At 35.2% G+C, this 26341-nt stretch overlaps 1 protein-coding gene across 2 annotated transcripts in view; it reads right to left on the reverse strand.

Annotated features, from left to right (window-relative positions):
* Window positions 1–9411: 9411 nt before the first annotated feature.
* Window positions 9412–26341, reverse strand: part of LOC136035970 (pseudouridylate synthase 7 homolog) — an 85192-nt gene continuing 68262 nt past the window's right edge. For both annotated transcript variants that reach the window (XM_065717870.1, XM_065717878.1), the window contains exons 12-14: window positions 23284–23548; window positions 11970–12118; window positions 9412–9672 (exon numbers count right to left, since the gene is read on the reverse strand). In XM_065717870.1, the coding sequence (XP_065573942.1) occupies window positions 9521–9672; window positions 11970–12118; window positions 23284–23548 (566 nt within the window). In that variant the 3' untranslated portion in view covers window positions 9412–9520. The remainder of the gene's footprint in view (window positions 9673–11969; window positions 12119–23283; window positions 23549–26341) is intronic.

A 26341-nucleotide genomic window follows, 5' to 3' on the forward strand; every position in this document is an offset into this window, starting at 1 on the left:
AATGCATCAAATAATTGGAAAGTCTTTTAGTTATATTGACCAAAATTTGCTATACCCCCATGCTATAAAAAATCCTGAAATTAGTTACTAGTATTTAGTTTACTTTATTATTAAATCCTAGAAAAAATTCAGGGGAATGGAAAATTCCTGAGAAGGTGTACAGAGGGAGAAGAAGGAGCGTGCGCAGCTGTATGAGCTTCAGGCGGCTTGGTGCTGCGGAGAGTAGTTAGCAGTAGTAGCATTGAGTTTACGTGGCAAAACACGGCCAAGAAGCTTTTAATATATTTTCAAAATTAGCATTTAACCTACAAATTTAAAAGTCCGAAAGGATTATTTATCTTTTAAAAATGCTGAGGATTTCGAGGGGGATGTGGAACTAAATATGAGGACACTACGTATCCAGGTAGTCAAAAGGGCTTATCAGCAAAATCTTAGGATCAGTTAAGGGTATTAAGCTGAAGCAAAACTTTCAGGGAATATTGAACAAACCAAAAGCCACTATGTATATCAACATGATATGTTTAAAAATGTTGCATGTGCAATATCTCAGGAGCCGCTAAGGGTATTATGTTGAAATTTCCGGGGAATGTTGAAAGAGATAATGAACTAAATCAAAAGACACTATATGCACTCCCGTTGTCAAAACTGCGTATGTTTCATATCTCAGAAATGGTGATACTGCAATATTTCAGAAAACAGAAAGTACTCCCTGTACTTTTTACTTATGTATAAGAAGGACCAGATCTAAAAATTTGACGCTTCTAGGCCCAAGCCGTTTTGGCGCTCCGTTATTGCGAAAGTTTTGGGGAAATCCTCGAAAATTTCGGGATAGTGGAAGCACTGAACAGAATACAAATGATGAGCCAAAGTAATGAAAGAGACTAAAGGGGGATGTGATACCGAGCTTTCAGCTGCCAAGTGTCCCATTCTTGGGACACTTCTGAGAGTTTATAAGTGGCCACAGAACTCCTGTGCTGTTTAAAATCACTTTTCTGTGAATAGGCAGCGCGGCGGCGGAGGGCATCCTCCTCTTTGGCGATAAATCACATCAGCCAGTACAGTTTTCGTTAAGAAAGAAATCACTTAGTGACAATTTATTGCGCCTCTTGGCATCGCACGCACCTAGGTAAATCTGTCAGGTAAATCTGGGTCAGTGTATGAGCAGAAAAACTTTGAAATTCTGCTGAAGTTCCGCTTGCTGAAAGACCACACCCATACAAACTAATTGGTTTTTGTGTAAAATAAAAGTGTTTCATGAAATTTAATTAGGTTATAAATCAAAACCTAGTTAGAAGCATAAGGAATCGCGAGACACAAAAGGAATAAACTATTCTCTAATTTATTTTTGCAAACGGCCGTCATTAGAGAACAAGGCATCCGATCTCTAGTAGCCAGAATACAAAATAATATAAAAACCTTCCAAACATGGAATTTAGATATCTTCAATAAATCTCTTGTAGTAGGTATTGAGTGAGGCTTGATGCTGAGCCGTGGTTTCTGTCTTCATAGCCTCACGGATTGCCATTGTAGCGTAGCTTGATGCAGGGAGACTGAATTCCATTATGAGGGCTTCGTAACGACCATCTACAAAAGTCAAATTATCAGACTTAGTCCTTATCTAAAAAAAAGAACTTCATAGCTGTACTAGCTTGGCAAAAACATTAGAGAGAGAAAGAGGGGGGCTGGACTTTATAATAACCAGTGCCAAACAAAAACCCAGGATTGGCTTCATGGTATCCCAAATACGTAAAGAACTTTACGTATCCCTCCAAGGGGGAGGTAAATGAACCATGCTGCTACAATACAAACATGATTATGTTAATCCGACGGGTTATGTTTCCTCTTCTTTCAATTTGAACCTTACAAATACTTTATCACATTAATATATATTCTAAAAATAAACTAAAACCTCAATTCAACCCCATCCAAGGATCAAAACAAGTTTAAAAGTCATATTTTAAATTAATTTAAAAATACTTTACCAATATATATTTTCCTTTAAATCTTGAACAAGATGGTTCCAACTTTCGATCCACCTATGAAGGACAGAAACGTTGAACCCACGAAAAAGACCAATGGGGTCTTAACATATACGGGGGACTGAGTTTCGTAGCCGTAAATTAGGGTTCTCAAGTCTACTAACCTATCGAAACCTGCAAGTTGATTAATGTGTTATATTTTACCTGGTTCGAAGCTTCCCCCTCCCCCTCCCGGAAAGTTTTTTCAGGCCCAAAAAAGAGTAACAAAAAAGTATATAAACCAATTTTTGATACATTTTGTAAAGACCCCCCCCCCCCAAAAAAAAAAATCCTGGATAAACCCTTGAGTATCCTTAAACGCTCATATGCTTATTCTGGTAGGGTACCATGTTACTCCTTGCTCTTTCAAGGCCCATTCACACTGCTATTTTACTAATACTCCAATTCAACCCATTCCAAAAACCGGTATTAACTGATGCTAGTGATCAGATTTTACTATTCACAATGGGTAATTTAAACACTTGAATCAACTAATACCGTAATCTAATTTCTTATATAGTCCTTGCTTCTTCTGTCATACAAGAGTTCTTGAGCTCTGGCGAGTTCCTCTCGCTCCTCCCGATATTTCACTTATTTATTCCACTTTTTCATTAATCAAAAATTTTTTGTTCGTAGTTTTTCCTCTATCTGGATGAGGATCGGATATTAACCAATCAGAAAATTCTGTGAAAATTCTGATTAGCTCAATGTTAACAAAGTTCAAATCAATTGAGCTTCAGTTTTTGCTCAATCCAGTTCTGGACGTAAGATAAACCTCTAATTTGAACGGGTCTGATTTCAACCGATTGCCGAAATCAACACTAACCAAATGTTGTTATTAGTAAAGTCTCATTGCGAATGGGTATTCAGAAAATCTTACACTGGTCACATTTATTAGCGACTCCAAGAATAGCTCATTTAACACCAAAATATGTTGATAACCCCCCCCCTCGATCAAAATACCAAGTTCTTTCTTTATGTATTTCACAAGCCTCATACATGGCTGGTCGAAAAACCATTTATAATCAGTAATTTATATACTTCATCCTGAAATAGCCAACGCATACAAATTCAGTTAAAAGAGTATAGATCACTTAGAAGGGTTGGAACTGGCCCTAGTGTCGACAAAAACAACCTCAACGCCATCTGACGTTAGGCAACCCTTGACATTTTCTTCAGTTTAATAATAAACATTCTTAATTGAAATTTGTGTAGTAATAAGTGTCTAATCACGGTTCTTGAAAGAAAAACGATTAGGAAGCTTGGAAAAATGCCAAGTTTCGCCAAATGATAGATACCGTTGATAGTTTTTTTTTGCCAACACTAGCGCCAGTTTCTACTCTTATAAGTTACCCTTAATCTTTGATTCAACCCTTATTATACTCATTAGAGGCAAACAATGCTAGAATTTTTGTTCTTTTTGCGCTATTAACATAGAATAATAAATTATCATTAAGGGTAATTGTCTTTTTAAACACATCATTCTTCTTCGTACTTTTTTTTGAGAATTTGTAATGCCATTACAATAACTGACATGACAGTTCAGTTGAGCTGATTAATTGATTAATTAGATCAGTTGATTAATTAGTGAATAAAAATAAAAAAATTCAATCTTGTTGGTGAAACACTGACAATTGACTTCTCACTGACAATCTGTCATGACAAGAGCTGTCATGACATGACAGCTCTTTACGCTAAGGTTTCTTACTGTTTTAAAAAGTAGAGTTAAGAGAAAGGGTCAAACTTTAGCGTAAAGAGCGAGGCATTGAGGAGGAAAAGTCCCTTTCATATACGGAGTAATTTCTGTTCGTATTAAGTTTTAATGTCGCTCCTTACTTACCGTTACAAAAACTTGTTTTTTTTTATTTAATCTATCAAGAGATTATATTAATTCTATTTGAGAAAGTCCAACTCTTCTCCTTCCTGGACAATTTTGCCTAGTGTAATCAGGGATAAATTACTTTCAACCTTACCTGAGCGTTGAGATCCTGTGTATCCAGTGGCATCCAGGGTAGAACACTGTCCTCCATCAAGTTTGCTTTGTGCCATGTGTGAAAGAAGTCTGAAGGGCAATTAATTGGGCAACTTTTTGCCTTCACGGCTTATCTGCAATTTTGAATGAATAAGCTGGTGTATGATTTTATTCTCTGGTATATGATTTTTATCCTCTGGTATTAAAGTTTTGTTATTGTTTTTTTTCTTCTTTTGCTACTATTCCGCTTTTTCTTTTTTTTGTAAAAAAAATATCAAGGGGTCGTGACCCCAAATGGGATTGCGTAGCAAAATTCTGGGGTCGCGAGATTTTAATACTAAATATTTAAATATACGATTTTATAACATTTATATGTGTATTTTGCAGATTCACTCTCACAAACCTGCACAGACACAAAAAAAAAGGTTGGAACGCGCGCACAAGGGCGAGACAATGATTTAATTAGACTGACTGTAGCCCATACTGGCTTATTTTGATGGTGAAAATTGATAATTTTTTTCAATTTATTCGCTGGCTTAAATCTTGCCTAATTTCATTGTGATCTGGCTTATTTTTTGGCATGAAATGCTTTTTCGAAAGAAAAAAAATATTTTCTTCAGACATCCATACATCATTTGAATAGAATAATTATATGTCACATAACTAAGCTGTACTTTCTGTGTCCTCGAAAGGCTGGGAAGATGTTCTCCAAGATTGCGTTTGGCACTATATTAATTATGTTTCAAGGCTCTCACTTATTTTTCTTGCACCTTTTGGCAACACTGGGTCGTCTAGAGAAGTCAATTGTCAGTGTTTCACCAACAAGATTGGATTTTTTTATTTTTATTCACTAATTAATCAATTATTATATGCAATATGTTATTTTATATATTTATTTGATTTTGGGATCAAAATATTTTTTAGCCATGGATAAATGGCACAACTTATATAAGAATGGTACTGAAGTAGATAATAATGCTACAATCTGCTCAGGCAGGACAAAGTATTGAAAAAAGCATCTAACGTACAAAAAAGAAAATATGATGAGTGTTTTGTCTAATTTTGCTCTACATTTCAAAATTGTAACGGCAATGAAAACCCTCTTTGTATTGATCAGCAATAAATTATTGGCTCGAGAGAGTACAAAACCTTCGAAAAATAACGCATCTTGAATCAAAGCCTATTTTTATGTCAATAAACTAAAATCATACCAAGTTTCATACTGTATTACTAAAAATAAAATGCCGTTCAACATTGGAGAAGATTTTGCATTGCCTGCTGCTATTTCTAGAAAAATGGTAGAAATACTAGATGAAAGTAAATATGCCAATGATATTCAAAAAATTTCTTTGTCAAAAGACACTGTCTTGAATAAAACTTCTGATAGTAACAAGGACTACCTAGTGGAACTTGTTCCAAGAATTAAAGACAGCCCAAAACTTTTGGTTCAGTTGAAGGAAACAACTGATATTACTAAATTGGCTCAGTTGTTAGTATTTGTAGGGTACATTTATAAAGATTCGCGGAGAAAGAAATGTTAGGTTTTCGTCCTATGGGAGACCATACTACAGGGAAAGACATAGTTATATTTTAAAACTGAAGAAGTTTTTAAACCAAATTTTGGAAAAAAAAATGCCGTTGAACATGCACAAACAGTGTAAGAGCAATGACTGGCAAAAAATAGGTTTTAAATAATTTTTTCAAGCTACTCGTTATGATCATATAGCTGTTACTTACTGCCTTATTCTCCAAGAGGCATTTGCAGCAAAAAACCGGAACTGAACACTGTGCTTCGGATACGGTTAAGATTACAAATCAATCAGTTCGTGGTAACGAACTGTAGTAAGGAGCGACCCGGCTCAATAGTAACCAAAACTCTAAAAAATGGAATTATGATACCAATAGCTACATCAAAAGAATCGCATTATTATTCTGATGTTAAATATATAAGTTTCATCAAGTTTAATCTTACCCATCAAAAGCTACGAGCCTGAAAATATTTGCCTTATTTTAGAAAATAGGGGGAAACAACCTCTAAGTCATAGAATCTTAACGAAAATCACACCATCAGATTCAGCGCATCAGAGAACCCTATTGTAGAAGTTTCAAGCTCCTATCTACAAAAATGTGGAATCTTGTATTTTTTGCCGGAAGGCAGATCACGGATGCGTGTTTATTTGTTTTGTTTGTTTTTTTTCCCAGGGGTGATCGTATCAACCCAGTGGTCCTAGAATCTTGCGAGAGGGCTCATTCTAACGGAAATGAAAAGTTCTAGTGTCCTTTTTAAGTGACCAAAAAAATTGAAGGGCACCTAGGCCCCTCCTACGCTAATTATTTTCCCAAAGTCGCCGGATCAAAATTCTGAGATAGCCATTTTATTCAGCGTAGTCAAAACGTCGCCCCGCTCTTTACGCTAAAGTTTTTACTGTTTTAAAAAGTAGAGTTAAGAGAAAGAGTCAAACTTTAGCGTAAAGAGCGGGGCGTTGATGAGAAAGCAGCCTCTTTCATATACGAAGTAGTTTCTGTTCGTTTTAAGATTTTAATGTCGCTCCTTACTTTCCGTTAAAAAAACTTGTTTTTTTTGATTTAATTTCATTAAGAGCCATGTCCTTGACATCCGTTTATTTTCAAATCTCTTTAAGGACACGGATTCCAACTACACAAGTTTATTATTACATAAAAAGGAAAATGGTAAATGGAAAATGGTAAACGGGAAAACTAAAATGGTTGTGAAGAGGTTGAAGTTTATGAATATTATTGTTGTTAAAAACGGAATTGAAATGGTAAAATGGTAAAAGCAAAATGGTTGTGAAGAGGTTGAAGTTTAAGAATATTATTGTTGCTAAAAATGAAATTGAAATGGTAAAATGGTAAAAGTAAAATGGTTGTGAAGAGGTTGTTATTAAAGGAAGGAATTAAAATAGTTTGCCATTGGCAAAAGTATTAAATGGTAGATGTAAACGGCAAAAATAAAATGGTTGTGAAGACGTCTAAGTTTAAGACTAGTACTGTTATTGTAGGACGGAATTGAAATATTTTTAAGCAAATGAATATGTTTCGAAATGACTCATGACTATGCAAGTTGTGTTATTTGTCAGATATCTTTGCAAAATTAAATAATCTCAACTTGTTTCTCCAAAAAAAAAAAAAAAAAAAAATGCAATATATTTAACATCAACATTTGGCAAAGTATGGTAGGAAAAAAAAATTGTTCGAAATGTTTCCCAGTGTCTACAATTTTATAACCAAAAAAACATTCTAAAACGTTTATTGCAAAAATTATTCTAAACCACTTAAAAGCGCTAGTAACACAGTTCTGTACATATTTTGTATTAAATATTGACTTCAAAAAGGTATCTTTGATTCAAAAGCTGTTTTGGATTGGCTAAGTAAGACTGATCACCTCCTGATCAATCAGCTAAGATTGAATCTGCTGAGCTTTTGAGTGATTCAAACTTATTATCAGAGTTTCCTAAACAGCCCTAAAATGAATTATAGATCAGAACTTGAACTGCCCACAATCGCTGATGTGGTGTTAAATGTTCCCCTGCCCTTCAAAACTACATATATATATATATATATATATATATATATATATATATATATATATATATATATATATATATTAAGTTACTTTCTCAGCTTTAATACATGTTAATCATTAATTCTTCATCGCTAAAAAACGTTCAAGAGGCCTTACGTCCAGCAGCATCAAACATTCCACCAAGATTTAATTTCGTATGCAATAAAAATGAAAAATAGGCATATCCATTTATTAAAATAAATAAAAAAAATAAAAAAAAAAAAATAAAAAAAAATGCAATTTTGATGAAAATATGGCATATAATTTTTGAATTGTTTTTTGTGCAATTTTAATTTTAGATTTTTTTTTTGTTTTTAAACAAACTCTAGTAACATATATTTTCATATCAGCGTGTATATTATAACCTAATAAATAGAATATCAAAAAAATAATTATTAATCTCTTTGTTTAACATTTATATGGGGTCACCAGGAACTAGGAATCATAAACGAGGTCGTGAATGATAAAAGTTTAAGGAAGCCCTTGTTTAAAGTAATTTCAAAATTCGAATTTAATGAAAACTGAAAGCAATTCATAAATGCATCAAATAATTGGAAAGTCTTTTAGTTATATTGACCAAAATTTACTATACCCCCATGCTATAAAAAATCCTGAAATTAGTTACTAGTATTTAGTTTACTTTATTATTAAATCCTAGAAAAAATTGAGGGGAATGGAAAATTCCTGAGAAGGTGTACAGAGGGAGGAGCGTGCGCAGCTGTATGAGCTTCAGGCGGCTTGGTGCTGCGGAGAGTAGTTAGCAGTAGTAGCATTGAGTTTACGTGGCAAAACACGGCCAAGAAGCTTTTAATATATTTTCAAAATTAGCATTTAACCTACAAATTTAAAAGTCCGAAAGGATTATTTATCTTTTAAAAATGCTGAGAATTTCGAGGGGGATGTGGAACTAAATACGAGGACACTACGTATCCAGGTAGTCAAAAGGGCTTATCAGCAAAATCTTAGGATCAGCTAAAGGTATTAAGCTGAAGCAAAACTTTCAGGGAATATTGAACAAACCAAAAGCCACTATCCAGGTTTCAAAATGATGCATGTGCAATTTCTCAGGAGCGGCTAAGGGTAATATGTTGAAATTTCCGGGAAATGTTGAAAGAGATAATGAACTAAATCAAAAGACACTATATGCACTCCCGTTGTCAAAACTGCGTATGTTTTATATCTCAGAAATGGTGATACTGCAATATTTCAGAAAACAGAAAGCACTCCCTGTACTTTTTACTTATGTATAAAAAGGACCAGATCTAAAAATTTGACGCTTCTAGGCCCAAGCCGTTTTGGCGCTCCGTTATTGCGAAAGTTTTGGGAAATCCTCGAAAATTTCGGGATAGTGGAAGCACTGAACAGAATACAAATGATGAGCCAAAGTAATGAAAGAGACTAAAGGGGGATGTGATACCGAGCTTTCAGCTGCCATGTCCCATTCTTGGGACACTTCTGAGAGTTTATAAGTGGCCACAGAACTCCTGTGCTGTTTAAAATCACTTTTCAGTGAATAGGCAGCGCGGCGGCGGAGGGCATCCTCCTCTTTGACGATAAATCACATCAGCCAGTACAGTTTTCGTTAAGAAAGAAATCACTTTGTGACAATTTATTGCGCCTCTTGGCATCGCACGCACCTAGGTAAATCTGTCAGGTAAATCTGGGTCAGTGTATGAGCAGAAAAACTTTGAAATTCTGCTGAAGTTCCGCTTGCTGAAAGACCACACCCATGCAAACTAATTGGTTTTTGTGTAAAATAAAAGTGTTTCATGAAATTTAATTAGGCTATAAATCAAAACCTAGTTAGAGGCATAAGGAATCGCGAGACACAAAAGGAATAAACTATTCTCTAATTTATTTTTGCAAACGGCCGTCATTAGAGAACAAGGCATCCGATCTCTAGTAGCCAGAATACAAAATAATATAAAAACCTTCCAAACATGGAATTTAGATATCTTCAATAAATCTCTTGTAGTAGGTATTGAGTGAGGCTTGATGCTGAGCCGTGGTTTCTGTCTTCATAGCCTCACGGATTGCCATTGTAGCGTAGCTTGATGCAGGGAGACTGAATTCCATTATGAGGGCTTCGTAACGACCATCTACAAAAGTCAAATTATCAGACTTAGTCCTTATCTAAAAAAAAGAACTTCATAAGCTGTACTAGCTTGGCAAAACATTAGAGAGAGAAAGAGGGGGGCTGGAATTTATAACAACCAGTGCCAAACAAAAACCCAGGATTGGCTTCATGGCATCCCAAATACGTAAAGAGCTTGTTCAAGGGGGAGGTAAATGAACCATGCTGCTACAATACAAACAGGATTATGTTAATCGGACGGGTTATGTTTCCCCTTCTTTAAATTTGAACCTTACAAATAATTTATCACATTGATATATATTCTAAAAATAAACTAAAACCTCAATCCAACCCCATCCAAGGATCGAAACAAGTTATTAACTGATGCTAGTGATCAGATTTTACTATTCACAATGGGTAATTTAAACAGTTGAATCAACTAATATCGTAATCTAATTTCTTATATAGCCCTTGCTTCTTCTGTCATACAAGAGTTCTTGAGTTCTAGCAAGTTCCTCTCGCTCCTCCCGATATTTCACTTATTTATTCCGCTTTTCCATTAAGCACAAATTTTTTGTTCGTAGTTTTTCCTGTATCTGGATGAGGATCGGAAAATTCTGTGAAAATTCTGATTAGCTCAATCTTAACAAAGTTCAAATCAATTGAGCTTCAGTTTTTGCTCAATCCAGTTCTGGACGTAAGATAAACCTCTAATTTGAACGGGTCTGATTTCAACCGATTGTCGAAATCAACACTAACCAAATGTCGTTATTAGTAAAGTCTCATTGCGAATGGGTATTCAGAAAATCTTACATTGGTCACATTTATTAGTGATTCCAAAAATAGCTCATTTAACACCAAAATATGTTGATAACCCCCCCCCCGATCAAAATACCAAGTTCTTTCTTTATGTATTTCACAAGCCTCATACACGGCTGGTCGAAAAACCAATTATAATCAGTAATTTATATACTTCATCCTGAAATAGCCCACGCATACAAATTCAGTTAAAAGAGTATAGATCACTTAGAAGGGTTGGAACTGGCCCTAGTGTCGACAAAAACAACCTCAACGCCATCTGACGTTAGGCAATACTTGACATTTTCTTCAGTTTAATAATAAACATTCTCAATTGAAATTTGTGTAGTAATAAGTGTCTGATCACGGTTCTTGAAAGAAAAACGATTAGGAAGCTTGGAAAAATGCCAAGTTTCGCCAAATGATAGATACCGTTGATAGTTTTTTTTTGCCAACACTAGCGCCAGTTTCTGATTCAACCCTTATTATACTCATTAAAGGCAAACAATGCTAGAATTTTTGTTCTTTTTGCGCTATTAACATAGAATAATAAATTATCATTAAGGGTAATTGTCTTTTTAAACACATCATTCTTCTTCGTACTTTTTTTTTGAGAATTTGTAATGACATTACAATAACTGACATGACAGTTCTTTTGATAATCTGTCAATTCTGCTTCAGGTCCTTTATTATCTATGGGTATATGGCCCACGTGTTATACATGTTGAAAATTACATACTAATAAGATATTTTTAGTCACTAACAGTCAAATAAATTTCCAGCCTGATTTTAGGAATAAAAACTTGAGACATCCCCTCCCCCAAAAGAGAAATTCTAAGGTCATCCGCCAAACTTTTTGCCAAATTTGCCTGTTCAACCATTACTAATATCTTTATATCTTACTATAGATCCCTTCCTTACTTAGTGCTAGTAGTACTGTTCCGCCACTCAAGTTGTTTATTTTAGTCCGTTCGAGCACACATATCCGACAAGCCAGTTACTTATCCGTTGCGTTTTACGAAAAGTAAATGACGTCAGAGGTAACTATGATTAGTTCTTGAATCGGGCTGGATTTACACCTGCTAAACCCGGAAAAACGTAACTATAAGTTACGTCATAATAAAAAATTCATTTTTTTTTCATAAATGGAAAAAAATCTGTGAAATTATTTTATAGAACAAAAGGGACAGCAATTGGGAAATGTGAAATACTTTCGGGGGGTTTTTGAATAAACTATGTTTACAGCGATTAACGTTGTTATTCGTCTAATTGCCTACAGTTGACAAGTTGCCGGATGAGTATTCGTTATTATCAATTGCGGATTACATCCGGGAAAGCTAATATTAAGCAAATAAGTCAGATAAGGGATGCTCGTAAGCTTTCTAAGAAAAAAGTAAAATGTACCTTTAACCACTCCCAGTTCAACTTTGTTGAGGGCATTCACATCAGAAAATATTAATTGACTGGTGAGGTCGGCAAAGGGATATTCCTACGCACTCTTAAAAAAAAAAAAGTAAAAGGTACCTTCAACAACTCCCAATTCAACTTTTTCGAGGGCGTCGACGTCAGAGAGTATTAAAGGGTGGGTTACGTCAGTATATTTGACTTTCTTGAAGGAAAGGTCAATTGGCCGCTGAATAAAACGTCGATAGCCACCATATAAGCAGTAAGACCTTTAAAAGACAAATAAAATAATGTACCTCGTGGTTACCATGATGGCAACACCGTATTGCAGCGCTAACAGTGGTGGACCTTGAAACTATCAAACAAACACAAAGTGGATACAATAGGAAAACTTTATTTTCCAAGACAGTGGAATTCCACTGTCTTGGAAAATAAAAAAAATTCCCTATTGTTTCTACTTTGTGTTTGTTTAATATGGAAAGGCAGTATGGTCTTCGTCGCTATTTTCAACTTCGAAACTAATAAGCAAAGGGAAAAAACAACTAGATATAAGGTTGTACGACATTTAAACAACATATACGTGGGTGTATAATACTAATTTGTTGTTTTTCATTTTGGCTTGAATACAACATTTGAATTTTTGAGGTATCAGAGAAATACAACGGTAAAAAAGGTTGCACGTGAGAGCACTGGAGAAAATCTTTTGAGTTTTGTAGAGGAAGCAAAGAATCGGTGGAATTAAAGGAAACAATTTTTTAGGGGACAATTATACTGATAAAAGAAATCGTACAAGATGAAGGAAAAAGAAAAACCTTCGAAAAATTTTGAATCCGGGGTAATTTTAAGGCCGAACTAAACAGCTGTTTTTTCTATAAGCTGATAATTGATAGTGTTTATGAGTTGATACTCCATGTTGTTGATCGTTATTTTGTTTTTGTTCGCTTTGCTACAACCCTTGTTGGCTTTTGTGCCAATAAATTATTATTATTACTACCAGTGCATATCCAGCTTCATGAGCTAGACAAAGACACCATGCTAAAACCAACAGATAAGAAGATTATAAACTTCTTGAGTTCTAACATTAAAAAAGCTGATTTAGACTCCTTTAGGGGCACTGCGATTAATAAATATGGGGAAAACCCTAGCAGGTGCATTCTAGGTATTGTTGCACCGAGGACTCTACTGTTCATTCCACACCAATTTAATACCATAGCCTGGTATTATATGACGGAACATTTGACACTGAATTTGAAAATGCGACCATAAATATTTAGTTGACTTTTGGCTAAATATAGCTGTTCCATACTTTTAAAAAACAAGTTTTTTTTGAATTTTTCTTTCGATGTAATTTCTCTATGTTGCAACAAAAATGTTCTCATAACTTTTTCTACAAGCCATATTTTATTTTTTTAGTTTTTATTTTTACAAAAAAATCCTACTCCTTCTCGAATCGGTGACATAATAATCTTTTCAATTAAAGCTACTTTACCTTTAATGTCACCTATACTAAATTCAAATATTCAGTTAAATTTTTCAAATTTGGGTAGCCAAACATAATTGGTTGAAACAAGTTACTACTACAAATTACCTAGTAACAAAGAAACCTTCCCGGTTCTGCAGAGGGCAATTCAGTCACGGCGCACCCCTTCCACTATGGAAAAACCTAAATAATATAAACGCAAATTATTTTTCTTAAAGCCTTGCCCACCTCGCTTAAACCTACTTCAAAAAGATTCCAATAGAATTCTTGAATAAAATTCTTAAATTAGAAAATACAATCAAAGATTCCCCATAACTTCTAATCGATATGAGGAAAATTGGTCAATTTTGTCAAAATTTTACTCTAGAGCATAGAAAATAAGAAAAACAAGAAATTAACAAGACGAGGGAAACAAAAAACGACAAAGAATCTAAAAAAAAATCTAAATAAAGTTCCTACAATTGAGTTACTTCAAACAGTCTTGTTCAAACAGGAATGTAAGAAAAACCAAAAAGTCAATTTGGCAAGAAGAAACCTTACTTATAAAAAACTATGCTATAAAACTATGCTATAGATAACTATGCTATAACTAAAATCAACCACAATTATTTAATCAACTGATTTTTGTATTTCAATATATATTTATTGTAAGCTAAAACACTAGTCTTAATCAAAAACAAATACAAAATATACATGAAAAACATTACCAAGTTAACCTTAACAATACCAGTTCGTACCTGTGATTCTTGATTGATTCACTTTTTTTAAGGCCAAATTAATTATTTTATAATGTAGTTTCTTTTTCAAAACATTATAATTTAACAATGCTTGTGTTGCATCTATTTAGTACTAAATCTAAATCACTTAACTAGACAAAAGTAACTCGGATCACATTCGTGATTCCCAACATGGGGCATAGGGCCCACCGGTGAGGCATTGCAATATTTTTGCTGGTCTTGGGTAGGACGTGCACTTTTTGGCCAAATATACTTTAGAGCATAAATTTTAAGGAAAAAATCAGGTGAATGACGTCATATTGATATGCATTTAAAGAGCAAAAAAAAAAACAAAAAAAAAAAAAAAAAAAAAAAAAAAAAAAAAAACAAACAACAAAACATTATAGTATTACATCTATTTACATTATTTCTTGTGCTTCTTTTGTCTTTCATCAGCTTCCAAAATTTCTTCGGAAAACTCCTATGTTTATTTCTGATTCAGCTCCATATAGCCTTCGTTCTTCAAATAATATCTACCCCTACTTCCGCCATACCCCTATCTTCCACCTACCCCTACTATTCGATCAGATTTTAATCCCCTCATTGCTTTTCAACAGGTCTGGAATTCACTACCTTCTTCAGTACAGAGATGCCACTCATTTGGGACTTTTCAAAGGATTCTTAAGGGTCATTTAATAAAAATCAAATAGAATAACTTTTTTTCCCTCTGAGGAGTTGATGTCCCCTGAGTTCTGTTCATGGTGTGTGGCTCTCTTCTCTGCGCTATGACTCCCAGGCCTCAGGTATGTCCTCTATGTTCAGGTATGTTCTATTGTTCTCTCTCTCTCTCTCTCTCATTTTCTTTTTTTGAAGTTGTTACTTATATTGTATACCACTTATATATATTTATTCATTGTAGTTGTAATTTGTATTTTTTTTTGTTCCGCCCTTGTATCCCTGGCCATGGAGCCTTTCGAGGGGCAATGAGTGCATTGTAGTTCCATTTTGAATTGAATTTTGTATTGAATAATAATAAACTTCTTCTTCTTCTTCTACAATAACGTCATGCATTGTATAAAAGATGTTTTATGCAGACAATGTTTTACACTGGCATATTATATGCCTAAGGTGGGATACCAAATACCAATGTCCTTTTAAGCTTGCTTCAGATGAATACATGTAAAATTTTGAACAACAAAATTTGAATATCATGTTGGGGCGAGATGGGGGGTAGTAATGTTCACTTACTTTGTGCATTTACTTTAACATAGCTATTTCGAATTCAATACAAATAAAGGGAAAATACCACTTAAAATACACACAAAAATAGTGCTAAGTTGCTTTTTTCGGCAGCTTTTTAAAACATTTGAGATGAGCTCCTGCTTTATTATTTTAAAAGAGGATTCGACCTTCCGACGTCTGCCTTCAAACCTTTGTCATATTTGCATTGAGCTTTTAGAGCATCGAACAGACTTTGCTACCTGTACCCCAACCAAATCATCTACATCAGCAGTATTAACAGTGATAGTTAGCATGTACATCTTGCCTTTGGTCAGTTGAACATTTTTTTTCATGATGCCCCATAAGTTTTACCTTAATCCGGTAAGCCGTTCCAAAACTATTGCTGATGTGCACTTTTGACGCCCTTATCACCTTAATACTCTAAGTCTTACAGGTTGTTACAATTGAAGAAATAATTGGAGTAGTTCAGTAGCAGTGTTAGTAGTGAAATACATATATTACCTTTGTGTCAATTGATCTACCCCGTTAGTATTCTCTGACAGTTCCGACTTAATACCCAAATAGATTCTTTAGATACGCCCTTTTGACAATCTTCATGCACATAGTGTACTTTGATTTAGTTAGAATTCATCCTTAATATTCCGTCAAATTTTCACCTTCTATTCAATCATGTGTATATTTAAACAAAAAACACATAACTACTGTACATAATCTGCCAGGAAAGCACAAAAAATGCTTGGCTAGGGCAGAAACTTAACTAAAGAATAATTAAACAATCAACCAACAGAAACAACGAATCGACTGGATATATCAAAATGAAAAGAAGGGGGGGGGGTAGCGAAGACAAAGAAAAGAAAAAGACCGAAAAGAGAAGGACCGCACGATATTCAAATATAAACAGTATTTCGGTAATGACCCTTCACTGCTCGCTTGAAGGTAACAAGGTTATTTGAGTTCCGGATTTCCAAGGGGATTAAATTCCAAATGGCTGGTGCAAAAAAATCTAATTAAAAAAGAAGATCTTTTTGTTGACGGTGTCTCGTGGACAATGTCATATGAATTTCGCGTTTCATGAGTATGCAAATCTTGAATTTGAATTGAATAGATTTTCAAATGGTGATAGAAGGAGGTTGTTAAAATATTTAAAACCAAAAGTTGCGATCTGAAAATCCCTAGTCTTTGATATATCAAATATTTTAGTAAGTTTAAAATGGAGGTTAGTGTGTATCTGAAAGCTGAATGCTGTTACCTGAACTGCATTATGTGATATAATTTCAATGGCCTTATTTTGTATGATCTGGATTCTCTTATAACATGAGATGAAGTTACTTGGCCGTATAGAGCATCCATAAGACAAATGGGGATAAAAAATAAAATGATAGAATTTTTCAGAATTTTTTTTTTAGAGAAATGGAATTTAAGACGGCGAATAACTCCAAGGGACCTTGAAAGTTTGTTACCAATTAATTTGGCATATTCTTCCCACGAAATATTCTCATCAATAATAAATCCAAGATATCTACTGGTTTTTACTCTATTTACAATATATTTTTTACTTTTAAATTGAGGTCTGTTTGGACTGATCCAATTCTAGAAAATAAATATAATTTTTTTACCATAATTTAGTGTTAATACTGTGAATCAGCCCACGATACAAATTCATTCAGAGCACTTTCCATTTTTTTAAAATAAAGAAAGTAGATTTTCACATGAAGAAGTGTGTTTCACAACAGAAAGAAGTGTGTCATCTGCGAATATTATGATATTAGTTTCAGATAAATAATATTTTAAATGGTCCATATAAATGAGAAAAAGCAGTGGTCCCGTTACTGAGCCTTATGGCATCCGCACGGTAAAAGATGGCGCTCTGATATTGCATTTGCATTTTGTACAACTTGACCTCTACTAATAAAATAAAAACAAAACCATTTTAAAGCCATATTTCGAACACCAATTAAATCAAGAATTTGGAGTAATTTATCATGATCAACAGTGTCAAATGCCTTTTTAATGTCTTAAAGCAAAGCTGAGGGTATTAGGCCTTTATGAAATGCATCCTTCACCCAGACAACCAATTTCAGAATTACAAGGTGCGTTGAAAATCCATTGCGAAAGCCAAATTGGGTATCACTAAGAAGACTCTGCTCCTGAAGATAATCATACATTTTTTTACGGAATACTTTCTCATAAATATTCGAGGTAAAATAAAAACGGGTCGGTAATTACTCGGGTCATTTTTTGACTTCTCTTTGTGAAGGGGTAGCACTCGGGCTATTTTAAGTCTTTCTGGAAAAGTTCCCTCTTCAAGTGATAGATTAATCAGATGAGTCAAAGTAGGAATAACAATTATTTTTGTTGCTTTAACAACTTTTAACGATACTACATCTACTCCACAAGATTGCGATTTCATTCTCACAATTATTTCATTTTCATCGCAATTTGTAAAAAGGAATTCAATCAATCAATCAATCAATTTATTAATACTAAAAGAAAAACTATTACAAAAGTAAAGCGGTTACTAGGCCCAAGAAGCTTTGCAATTCAGATATAACATGAGGACGTTTAAGTTTGGGGACTGGTGGACTTTTTCATCTTTTAACTGCTTCATGGCACAGCTTAGAACCTTCCTCTGAACAATACTTGCATAAATCTTCCGCTATTTCTTTTGGATCATTAACAATTTTTTCAATGAATTTCATCATTTTAATCTAGTCCTTTTCCTTTGTATGCCCCAGAGTCTCATTGATTTTAGTCCAAGTCCACTTCATGTTTTCTTTTATCTGTTCAAGCTCTTTTTAGTAATAAGCTCTTTCAGCGTACCGTTTAATTTCGTTCAGCCGATTTCTATACTCTTTGAAAGTCAGGAGTTTCTCATTCGTGTTTCTCATCTATTCTTCATTTTTACAGATACAAGGATACCACTCGTCATCCGAATTTTTTCGGAAGGTCTTTTTTTCTTTTTAACTTTCTTTAAGGGGCAACATTTATCAAACTCAGCTGGAAATATATTCATAAACAATTATAAGCCTCTTCTGCACATTTCCTTTTGAAAACTTCCGAAAAATCAACATGTTCCAAATTTTCAGCCAGGTTTTTCAAACTATTTTCTGATAAATCTCGATGTTTAATCTCATCTTTTGGTGGTCATCTTTAAACTATCAATTTTACTGATCAACATAAGGTGGTCTGATCCATCATTAACAAGTACATCGGCCGTATAACCATTCAATAACTGCCCATCCATGGGCAGTTATTCATACGTGTAGCCTTAATGTTACTAGTATCATAGTAGCAGTGGCAGTAGTAGGAAAAGTAGTAGTAGCAGTATTAACAGGTAAATTTTGCCTTTTGGTCAACCGAGCATCCGAATCACGATCCCTGAAGTTCCCTCTTTATACGATAAGCCGTTCGAAGAATATTGCTGATACACCCGAATCAGAAATCAGTTTGCACATAGTATGTTTTGATTTAGTTCAACTTTCCCCTCAACGTTTCCTCAGATGTTTATTTCAATATCCTCACCCTTAGTAGTATTAACTACAGAAGTAGTAATTTTCGAAATAGTAGCGGTAGTAGTAGTATTTATTGTGGCACCAGTAGAAGCAGTGGAAGTTGTATTAGTAGTAGCATGCAAATATTACATTTTTGACCTCACTGATCATTTGCTGAAAGTTCCAAAATAATGAACTCAGTCATTTCTGCGTCGTGCCCTTTTGACAACCGATATACACATGTTTTAATTTAGTTCAAAACACCGCTCAACACTCTTTGAGAAACTCAAATTAACGCTCTTCATATTTTGGGAAATCAGAAACCAAACATGCACATCTATTCTCAACAACATAATTACAGAATGTGCAAACGAGGAAAAAATTGCCTAACTTACCGCCCTTGCCCTGAGGCCACGAGAGCAACTTCATGAAAAAGAAGTTTTTCAAAGAAAAGTAAATGTTAAATAAAACTTAAAATCAGCATAAACAAAAACATATAATAATTCAAACTCGAAACCAACAGAAATTACTGTCAAAGAGAAAATGAAACCCAAAACGAACAGAAATCAAATAAACAATCATTGCAAACATACATACAACAGGAACAAACATAAACAAATAAATAAAGAGTCACAAAAAAAAAATTATAAATCGCTATGAAATTGAGCTGGAAAATTCCAGGTATTAATGGATTTCAATCAAATTAAACGGCAATTAAAGAGTTTTAGTCATGTTTCGCAGAAGAACTGTAAAATTGTCTTATTTCACTGCACTCTTGTAGCCCATTACAACACAATGGCTGTAATGACTACCCCCCTTTCCCCTCCCCCCGCATAATTAAACATAAAACGCATAAAACACATAATTGCTGAACCTTTCAAAAATGCCGAAAAAAATAGATGTTTCAAAACTTTGTTTATATGTTTATTTTGGGAAATGATGGGCGTCGGGGGGAGGCTGGTTGCTCTTAAATCACTTTGACTCTTAAAAGGTCACTATAACGTTCAATTTCAAACAAAAAAAAGGCCTATATAAAGTTCATACGACCACCCATTCAATAAAAACCTTATATGCCCCCAGAGTATAGCTTACAGCCCTTGACTCTGGGTGGTTTTGTCAACACTGGAGGCATTGCTATATGTTATTTGGACTATTTTGATCAAAATGATCAAATAGGCAATAAAAATGAGGGTAGTGTCAGCCAGTTGAAAAATCCAACTGGCTGACATTAGCCTCGTTTTTCTCGCCTATTTGATTTGATTTTTCATTGATTGTTTTCTTTTTTTCTTTGCTTAATACCTTCCATAAAAACCTTCAATGCCCCCGAGGCATAATATACAACCCTTACCCACAGGCTCTGGTGGTTTGTATCAACCCCAAGTTGCATAGTCTTTGGACTATTTTGAATAAGATGGTTATATCAAAAATTCTATTGAATGCATTAGGAGAAAACACGACGTGTGAGGGGGGGGGTGTATCCGCCCTCTGATCACATTGATTCTTAAAAAAGGCACTGGAACGTCTGATTACCAATCCAATGAATTCCTTCCGAAGTGTATACGACCACCCTTTCCATTAAAACCTTATATGCCCCAGGGCATAACCTAAAACCTTTGCCCTGATGGCTGTGACGGGGTTGTCATTCTCAAAGATATAATTTCCGACACCTTCAATTACTCTGAACAAAATTCATATCTCAAGATTTTAATTGGATTTGTCTGGGAAAATGATGGATGTGGGGGGTTGCTCTCGAATCCCTTTTTACTTTTGAAAAAGAACACTATAACTTCCAATTTTTAATAAAATGACCCCATCTGAAGTTTACACGACCACCCATTCCATAAAAATTTTACGTCCTCAGAGCATAACTAATATCTCTTTCCACAGGGCTCTGGGAGGTTGCGTCAACCCTGGAGGCATTGTTATATGTTATTTGGACTATTTTGAACAAAATGCCTATCTCACAATTTCAATCAGATACGTTTGGTGAAAAGAGGGGTATTTGGGGCGGGGAAAGCTAGTTTACCTCCTCCCCTTTTTATCCTGAAAAGCGAACTAGAGCTTCCGATTTTCAACCAAATCTAAAGTTTATACAACCATCCCTTCCATAAAATAAAACTAAGACACTGGCAATACATGACGTATGAAGCAAAGAAAACAAAAATAATAAATGAAAAATAAAATAGGCGAGAAAAATGAGGGTAGTGTCAGCCAGCAGTTATTTTTTATTTTATTTTTTTTTTCTTTGAGGAAGAATTCGATTTCTTTTGCAAGCTCCTAAAAAATTGAACGGAAAAATAAGATTTTTTTTTTTAAACACAAATGAAAAAATCTAAAACGATATTGGTCGAATGCTCCCCGTAAGCTACTGGCTGACCCTTTATTCATTTTTCTCGCCTTTTTGATTTTATTTTTTATTTATTATTTTTTCTTCTTTGCTTTATATCTTCCATAAAAACCTTAAATGCACACAAGGCATAACTTACAACCCTTGCACGCAGGCTCTGGTGGTTAATACCAATCCCAAAAGCCTTGTATTGTATTGTATCGTGATCTTTGGAATATTTTGAATAAAATGCCTATCAAAAATTCTATTGGATGAATTCCGGGAAAACATGACGTGTCAGGGGGGAGGGGGTAGCTGCCCTCTGATCACACTGACTCTTAAAAAAAACACTAGAACTTCTGATTACAAATCCAATGAGTCCCTTCAGAAGTATATACGACTACCCTTCCTACAAAAACCTTATATGCCCCCAGGGCATAACTTATAACCATCAATGATGATTAACCCTCAATTTCTCAATGATGATCGTGGGGTCTGGTTGCTCTGAAATCACTGGGCTAGTTTACGCTTAAAAAGAACACTATAACTTCGAATTTCCAATAAAATGAGTCCCATCTGAAGTTTATACTACCCATTCTATAAAAATATTCCCAGAGCATAACTTACATCCCTTGCCCCAGGGCTCTGGGGGCTGTGTATACCCTGGAGGCATTGTTATATGTTCTTTAAGTATTTTGAACAAAATGGCTATCTCACAATCTCAATCAGATACGTTTGGTGAAAAGAGGGGTAGCCGGTTACCCTCTATCACTTTTGACTCTTAAAAGGGAACTACAACTTACAATTTTCAACCAAATGAGCCTCCTATAAAGTTTGTACAACCATCCGTTCCATATAAACTTCTAATGCCCCCGGAGCACAACCTCCAACCCTTGCCCCCAGACATTAGGGTTTGTTTCCACCCCAAAAGCCTGGTTATATTATCCTTGGACTATTTTGATAAAATGGCTATCTCAAAATTACATTTGGATGTATTGCGGGAAAATACGACGTGTGTGTGCAGGGGGGGGGGGCGGTAGCTGTCCTTCGATCACTTTGACTCTTGAAAAGGGCAATAGAACTTCCAATTACCAATCCAATCATCCCCCTCCAAAGTTTATACGACCACCATTTCTATAAAACTTTATATAACCCCAGGTCATAACTTACAACCCTTGCCATAAGGGATATAGGGGGGGGGGATTACGCTGACAAACTGGCTATCTGAAAATTTTTATTTTATAAGTTTGGGGAAACGATGGATGTGTGTGTGTGTGTGTGGGGAGGGGGCTGGTTGCCAACCAATCAAATGCTACTTTAAAAAAAAGGAATTAGACTTTTCAATTTGTAATCGAATGAGCCCCTTTCGTAGTTTCTACTATAACTCCTTATATACGAAGTGCCCAGGTCTAAGAAAAGCCAAAAAAAAAAAAAAAAAAAAAAAAAAAAAAAAAAAAAAAAAAAAAAAAAAAAAAAAAAAAAAAAAAAAAAAAAAAAAAAAAAACTTGAATTGGCCTTTCTTGAAGAAAAGCCATGATACAAATAGAAAAAATAAAATAATGTAAAAAATATAATACACTATGCCAACATCGTTCTTTACTTTGCCAACGCTATTGCTATGCCTATGATTCAAGATTCATTTACTAAGTACAGCAACCGTAGTTACAACTAGTGCCATAACTGCTTGACGCCAACTTTTGCAACAGAATAAAAATCAAGTACGATTTATCCCGCTAAAAAAAAAAAAAAAAAAAAAAAAAAAAAAAAAAAAAAAAAAAAAAAAAAAAAAAAAAAAAAAAAAAAAAAAAAAAAAAAATGTACGAATGAATTGCTGAAACGATTTGTCCTCCCGTAGACGGGTACAAGCTTGTTCTTGCGGCATGTGTTTCTATTTATTACAGCAGCGAGGGGTGGGGGTAGTAGGGAACGGTGTTTATCATTTAAATTCATGGAGTGTCCACACTTAAACATCAGATGATGCCTGCGTTCTCTAAGAGTTGGAATTCGTAGAGCTGCGAGAGCAGATTCGTAAGTGACATACTTCGTTACTAGGATTTTTAATGCTGACATAAACGTTTGGAACAGTTATTTGGGAGTTACTTGGAGTCATAATAGGAGCATATCCACAAAAGACCTAAGAAAATATGATGAAAAAGACGAAGAAGCATTAAGAACTTACTTTGCTTTTTTCTTAATATCCTCTAATTTGATACCATCTTTTTCCAACAGCTCCTTATACCATTCACCACACACATTATTAGGGTACATTGCTTCAGCTCCAGGCAATGGAAGGACAACGTCAAAAATAGTGTAATTATTCATATTTTCCTCTGTTACAACAATGGGAACTTGACGATTTTTCCTCCTTCTCTCCGCTTCTACGTCGTCTGATGAAGCTTCCTCTTCCTTTGTTTCAGCTTTCTCAACTTCAGCTTCCGTTTTTCCTAAAGACGAATAGAAATTGAAAAAATATAATCTTTTTCTTATATACATTACATTTAATTTATTTTATATGTATATATTTTTTATTATATAATAAATATATATTCTTTATTTATAAAGTTTTTGCTAGAAAACTCACAAAATAAAGAGAAACACGGTATTGACTTTGAGGCTACAAAAAGAATAACACATTTTTTCCATTGTTCTTGAAGACCTAAAGGGGAGGTGGGAAACGTCCTAAATACCATTGGAAGTAGGGCTAGTATTTTTTTTTTTTTTTGCAGATTCACACCGAAGTTTCCTCGCATCTCTTGGAACTAAGGGAGGGCTACTGCTAGGCCTTAATGGAAGGGGCAATGGAGGGCTACTTCTTATACGGAAGGGGCAATCCTCCCCCTCACGGAAATCTCCTCCGGTAAAATTTCTTCCAACGTATAGTAAATCCCCCCATCAAATTCTCTCCAGACAATTCCATCCTCACTGAGAATCCCCCTCCCTGTAAAATCGCTTGCGGACGATCCAGCCTGAAAAATTCTCTTTAACATTCTTTCATTGTAAATAGGCTTTAATCTCTAATCGATTTCTCTATCACCCCAGAAATCAAAACACGCGGAAAATAGCCCCGGATAATTCCACCGGAACATCTCCACGTGAAAAATTGGCAGAAACCGTAATATCTCAGTGCCAGCACTGATGTTTTCAATAATTTAGTGTTTTTTATTAAAATATTTATAATATTCATTGCTACTACTACTACTACTACTACTACTAACAACTCACCGTAGCACCAAACCACCTGAGGCCAACACAGCTACACACGCTCCTCCTCAATCCCAACCATTCTAAGCCTCCATCTGTACACCCTCCAGGACGCTCACAATTCCTTTAAATCTTTCTTTATGACATACTCCCACCCCAATCGTGGACGACCTGCTTTCCGTTTGGCCCTAGACGGTTGGCCAAAAAAGACAACCTTTGGCAATATGTCATCCTTCATCCGCAGAACGTATCCTAGCCATCTCAAACTTTCTAGGCCCGAGAAAGCAGGATTAAACCACACTTTTTGTACAGCCAACTGTGTGAAATATGGTCAGTCAGCCGGGTACCCAGAACAATTCGTAGGTAGTTTCTCTGGAAAACATCTAGCAAATCTTCATCCGCTTTTCGGAACGCCCATGCTTCCGAGCCATGTTTGACCACTGTTATCACTGTAGCTTCCAATATTCTAATCTTGGTTTGCAGACTTATCTTCCTATTCTTACAATTTTTTTTTTTACTGTGAAAAAATACCCTGAGCCTTGGCTATTCTGCTTTTAACATCTTCACTGCTCCCACCATCTTTACTAATAATGCTACCAAGGTAAGTGAACCGGTCCATCTGGTCAATGTATTTGTTATCCAACGTCACCTTTTCATCTTCACTTATTCCTAGCCTAAGTAACTTAGTCTTCTTAACATTTATTTTCAAATCTATTCTAGCACCCTGAACTCGCAAAACCTCTAAAATTTCATTCATTTTGCTCACATTTTGATCTAGGATACTTAAATCATCAGCATAATCTAAATCCAGTAGATTTTTTCTCCCCATTTAATGGTCTCCCATTAACTTTCCTGTGCTTCTTAAGACAAATCCTCCAAAACGATCCATATAAAGGGGGATATCATACGAGGATAAAACCTTTACTAAAGGTCTTCCTGTGCTTTTTAAGACAAAGTCTATCATAATAATCAATTTAAAGAGGAGGAGGGGGGAGTAGAACACAACACTGCTTAACTCCTGATTTAATACGGAACCAGCTGCCAACCTCATTTCCTACCTTAACCGCAGCAGTGTTATTCTCGTTCAGAGCACTGATCACTTTAATATATTTGTCTGGTATGCCATACAAGGATAAGACCTTCGCTAAAGCTCTTCAACCAACGCTTGAACTTTCTCTTAATCTCATCACCAGAATCAAATTCCGAGTCCTTCAATGTGTTGCTACACCTGGGTTCGGATTCTGGGTTCCGTATTAACAAGCAGGGCTCAGACCGACTGTGTAACTACAGGACACTTCTTCTTGTTTGAACTAGTATGGATACACTTTTGCATGCTCTCATAATCAGGATCAAATTCCGAGTCCTTCAATGTGTGCTACACCTGGGTTCAGATTCTGGGTTCCGTATTAACAAGCAGAGCTCCAACCGACTTCGCCACTACAGGAAACTTCTTCTTCTTGTTTTGATTAGTATGGAGACAGTTTCTCTTAATCTCATAATCAGGATCAAATTCCGAATCCTTCAGTGTGTTGCTAAAGCTGGGCTCAGATTCTGGGTTCTGTATTAACAGCCGAGCTCCAACCGACTGCAACAACAGGACACTTTCTCTTCTTGTTTCGATTAGTATGGAGAGACTTTCTCATAATCTCCTCACCAGAATCAAATTCCGAGTCCTTCAATGTGTTGCTACAGCTGGGTGCAGATTCTGGGTTCCGTACTAACAAGCAGGGCTCAGACCGACTGTGTAACTACAGGACACTTCTTCTTGTTTGAACTAGTATGGATACACTTTTGCATGCTCTCATAATCAGGATCAAATTCCGAGTCCTTCAATGTGTGCTACACCTGGGTTCAGATTCTGGGTTCCGTATTAACAAGCAGAGCTCCAACCGACTACGCCACTACAGGACACTTCTTTTTCTTGTTTTGATTAGTATGGAGACAGTTTCTCTTAATCTCATAATCAGGATCAAATTCCGAGTCCTTCAATGTGTTGCTACACCTGGGTTCAGATTCTGGGTTCCGTATTAACAAGC

The sequence above is a fragment of the Artemia franciscana genome, chromosome 2, assembly GCF_032884065.1.
Source record: "Artemia franciscana chromosome 2, ASM3288406v1, whole genome shotgun sequence".
In the NCBI taxonomy this organism is placed as follows: Eukaryota; Metazoa; Arthropoda; class Branchiopoda; order Anostraca; family Artemiidae; genus Artemia; species Artemia franciscana.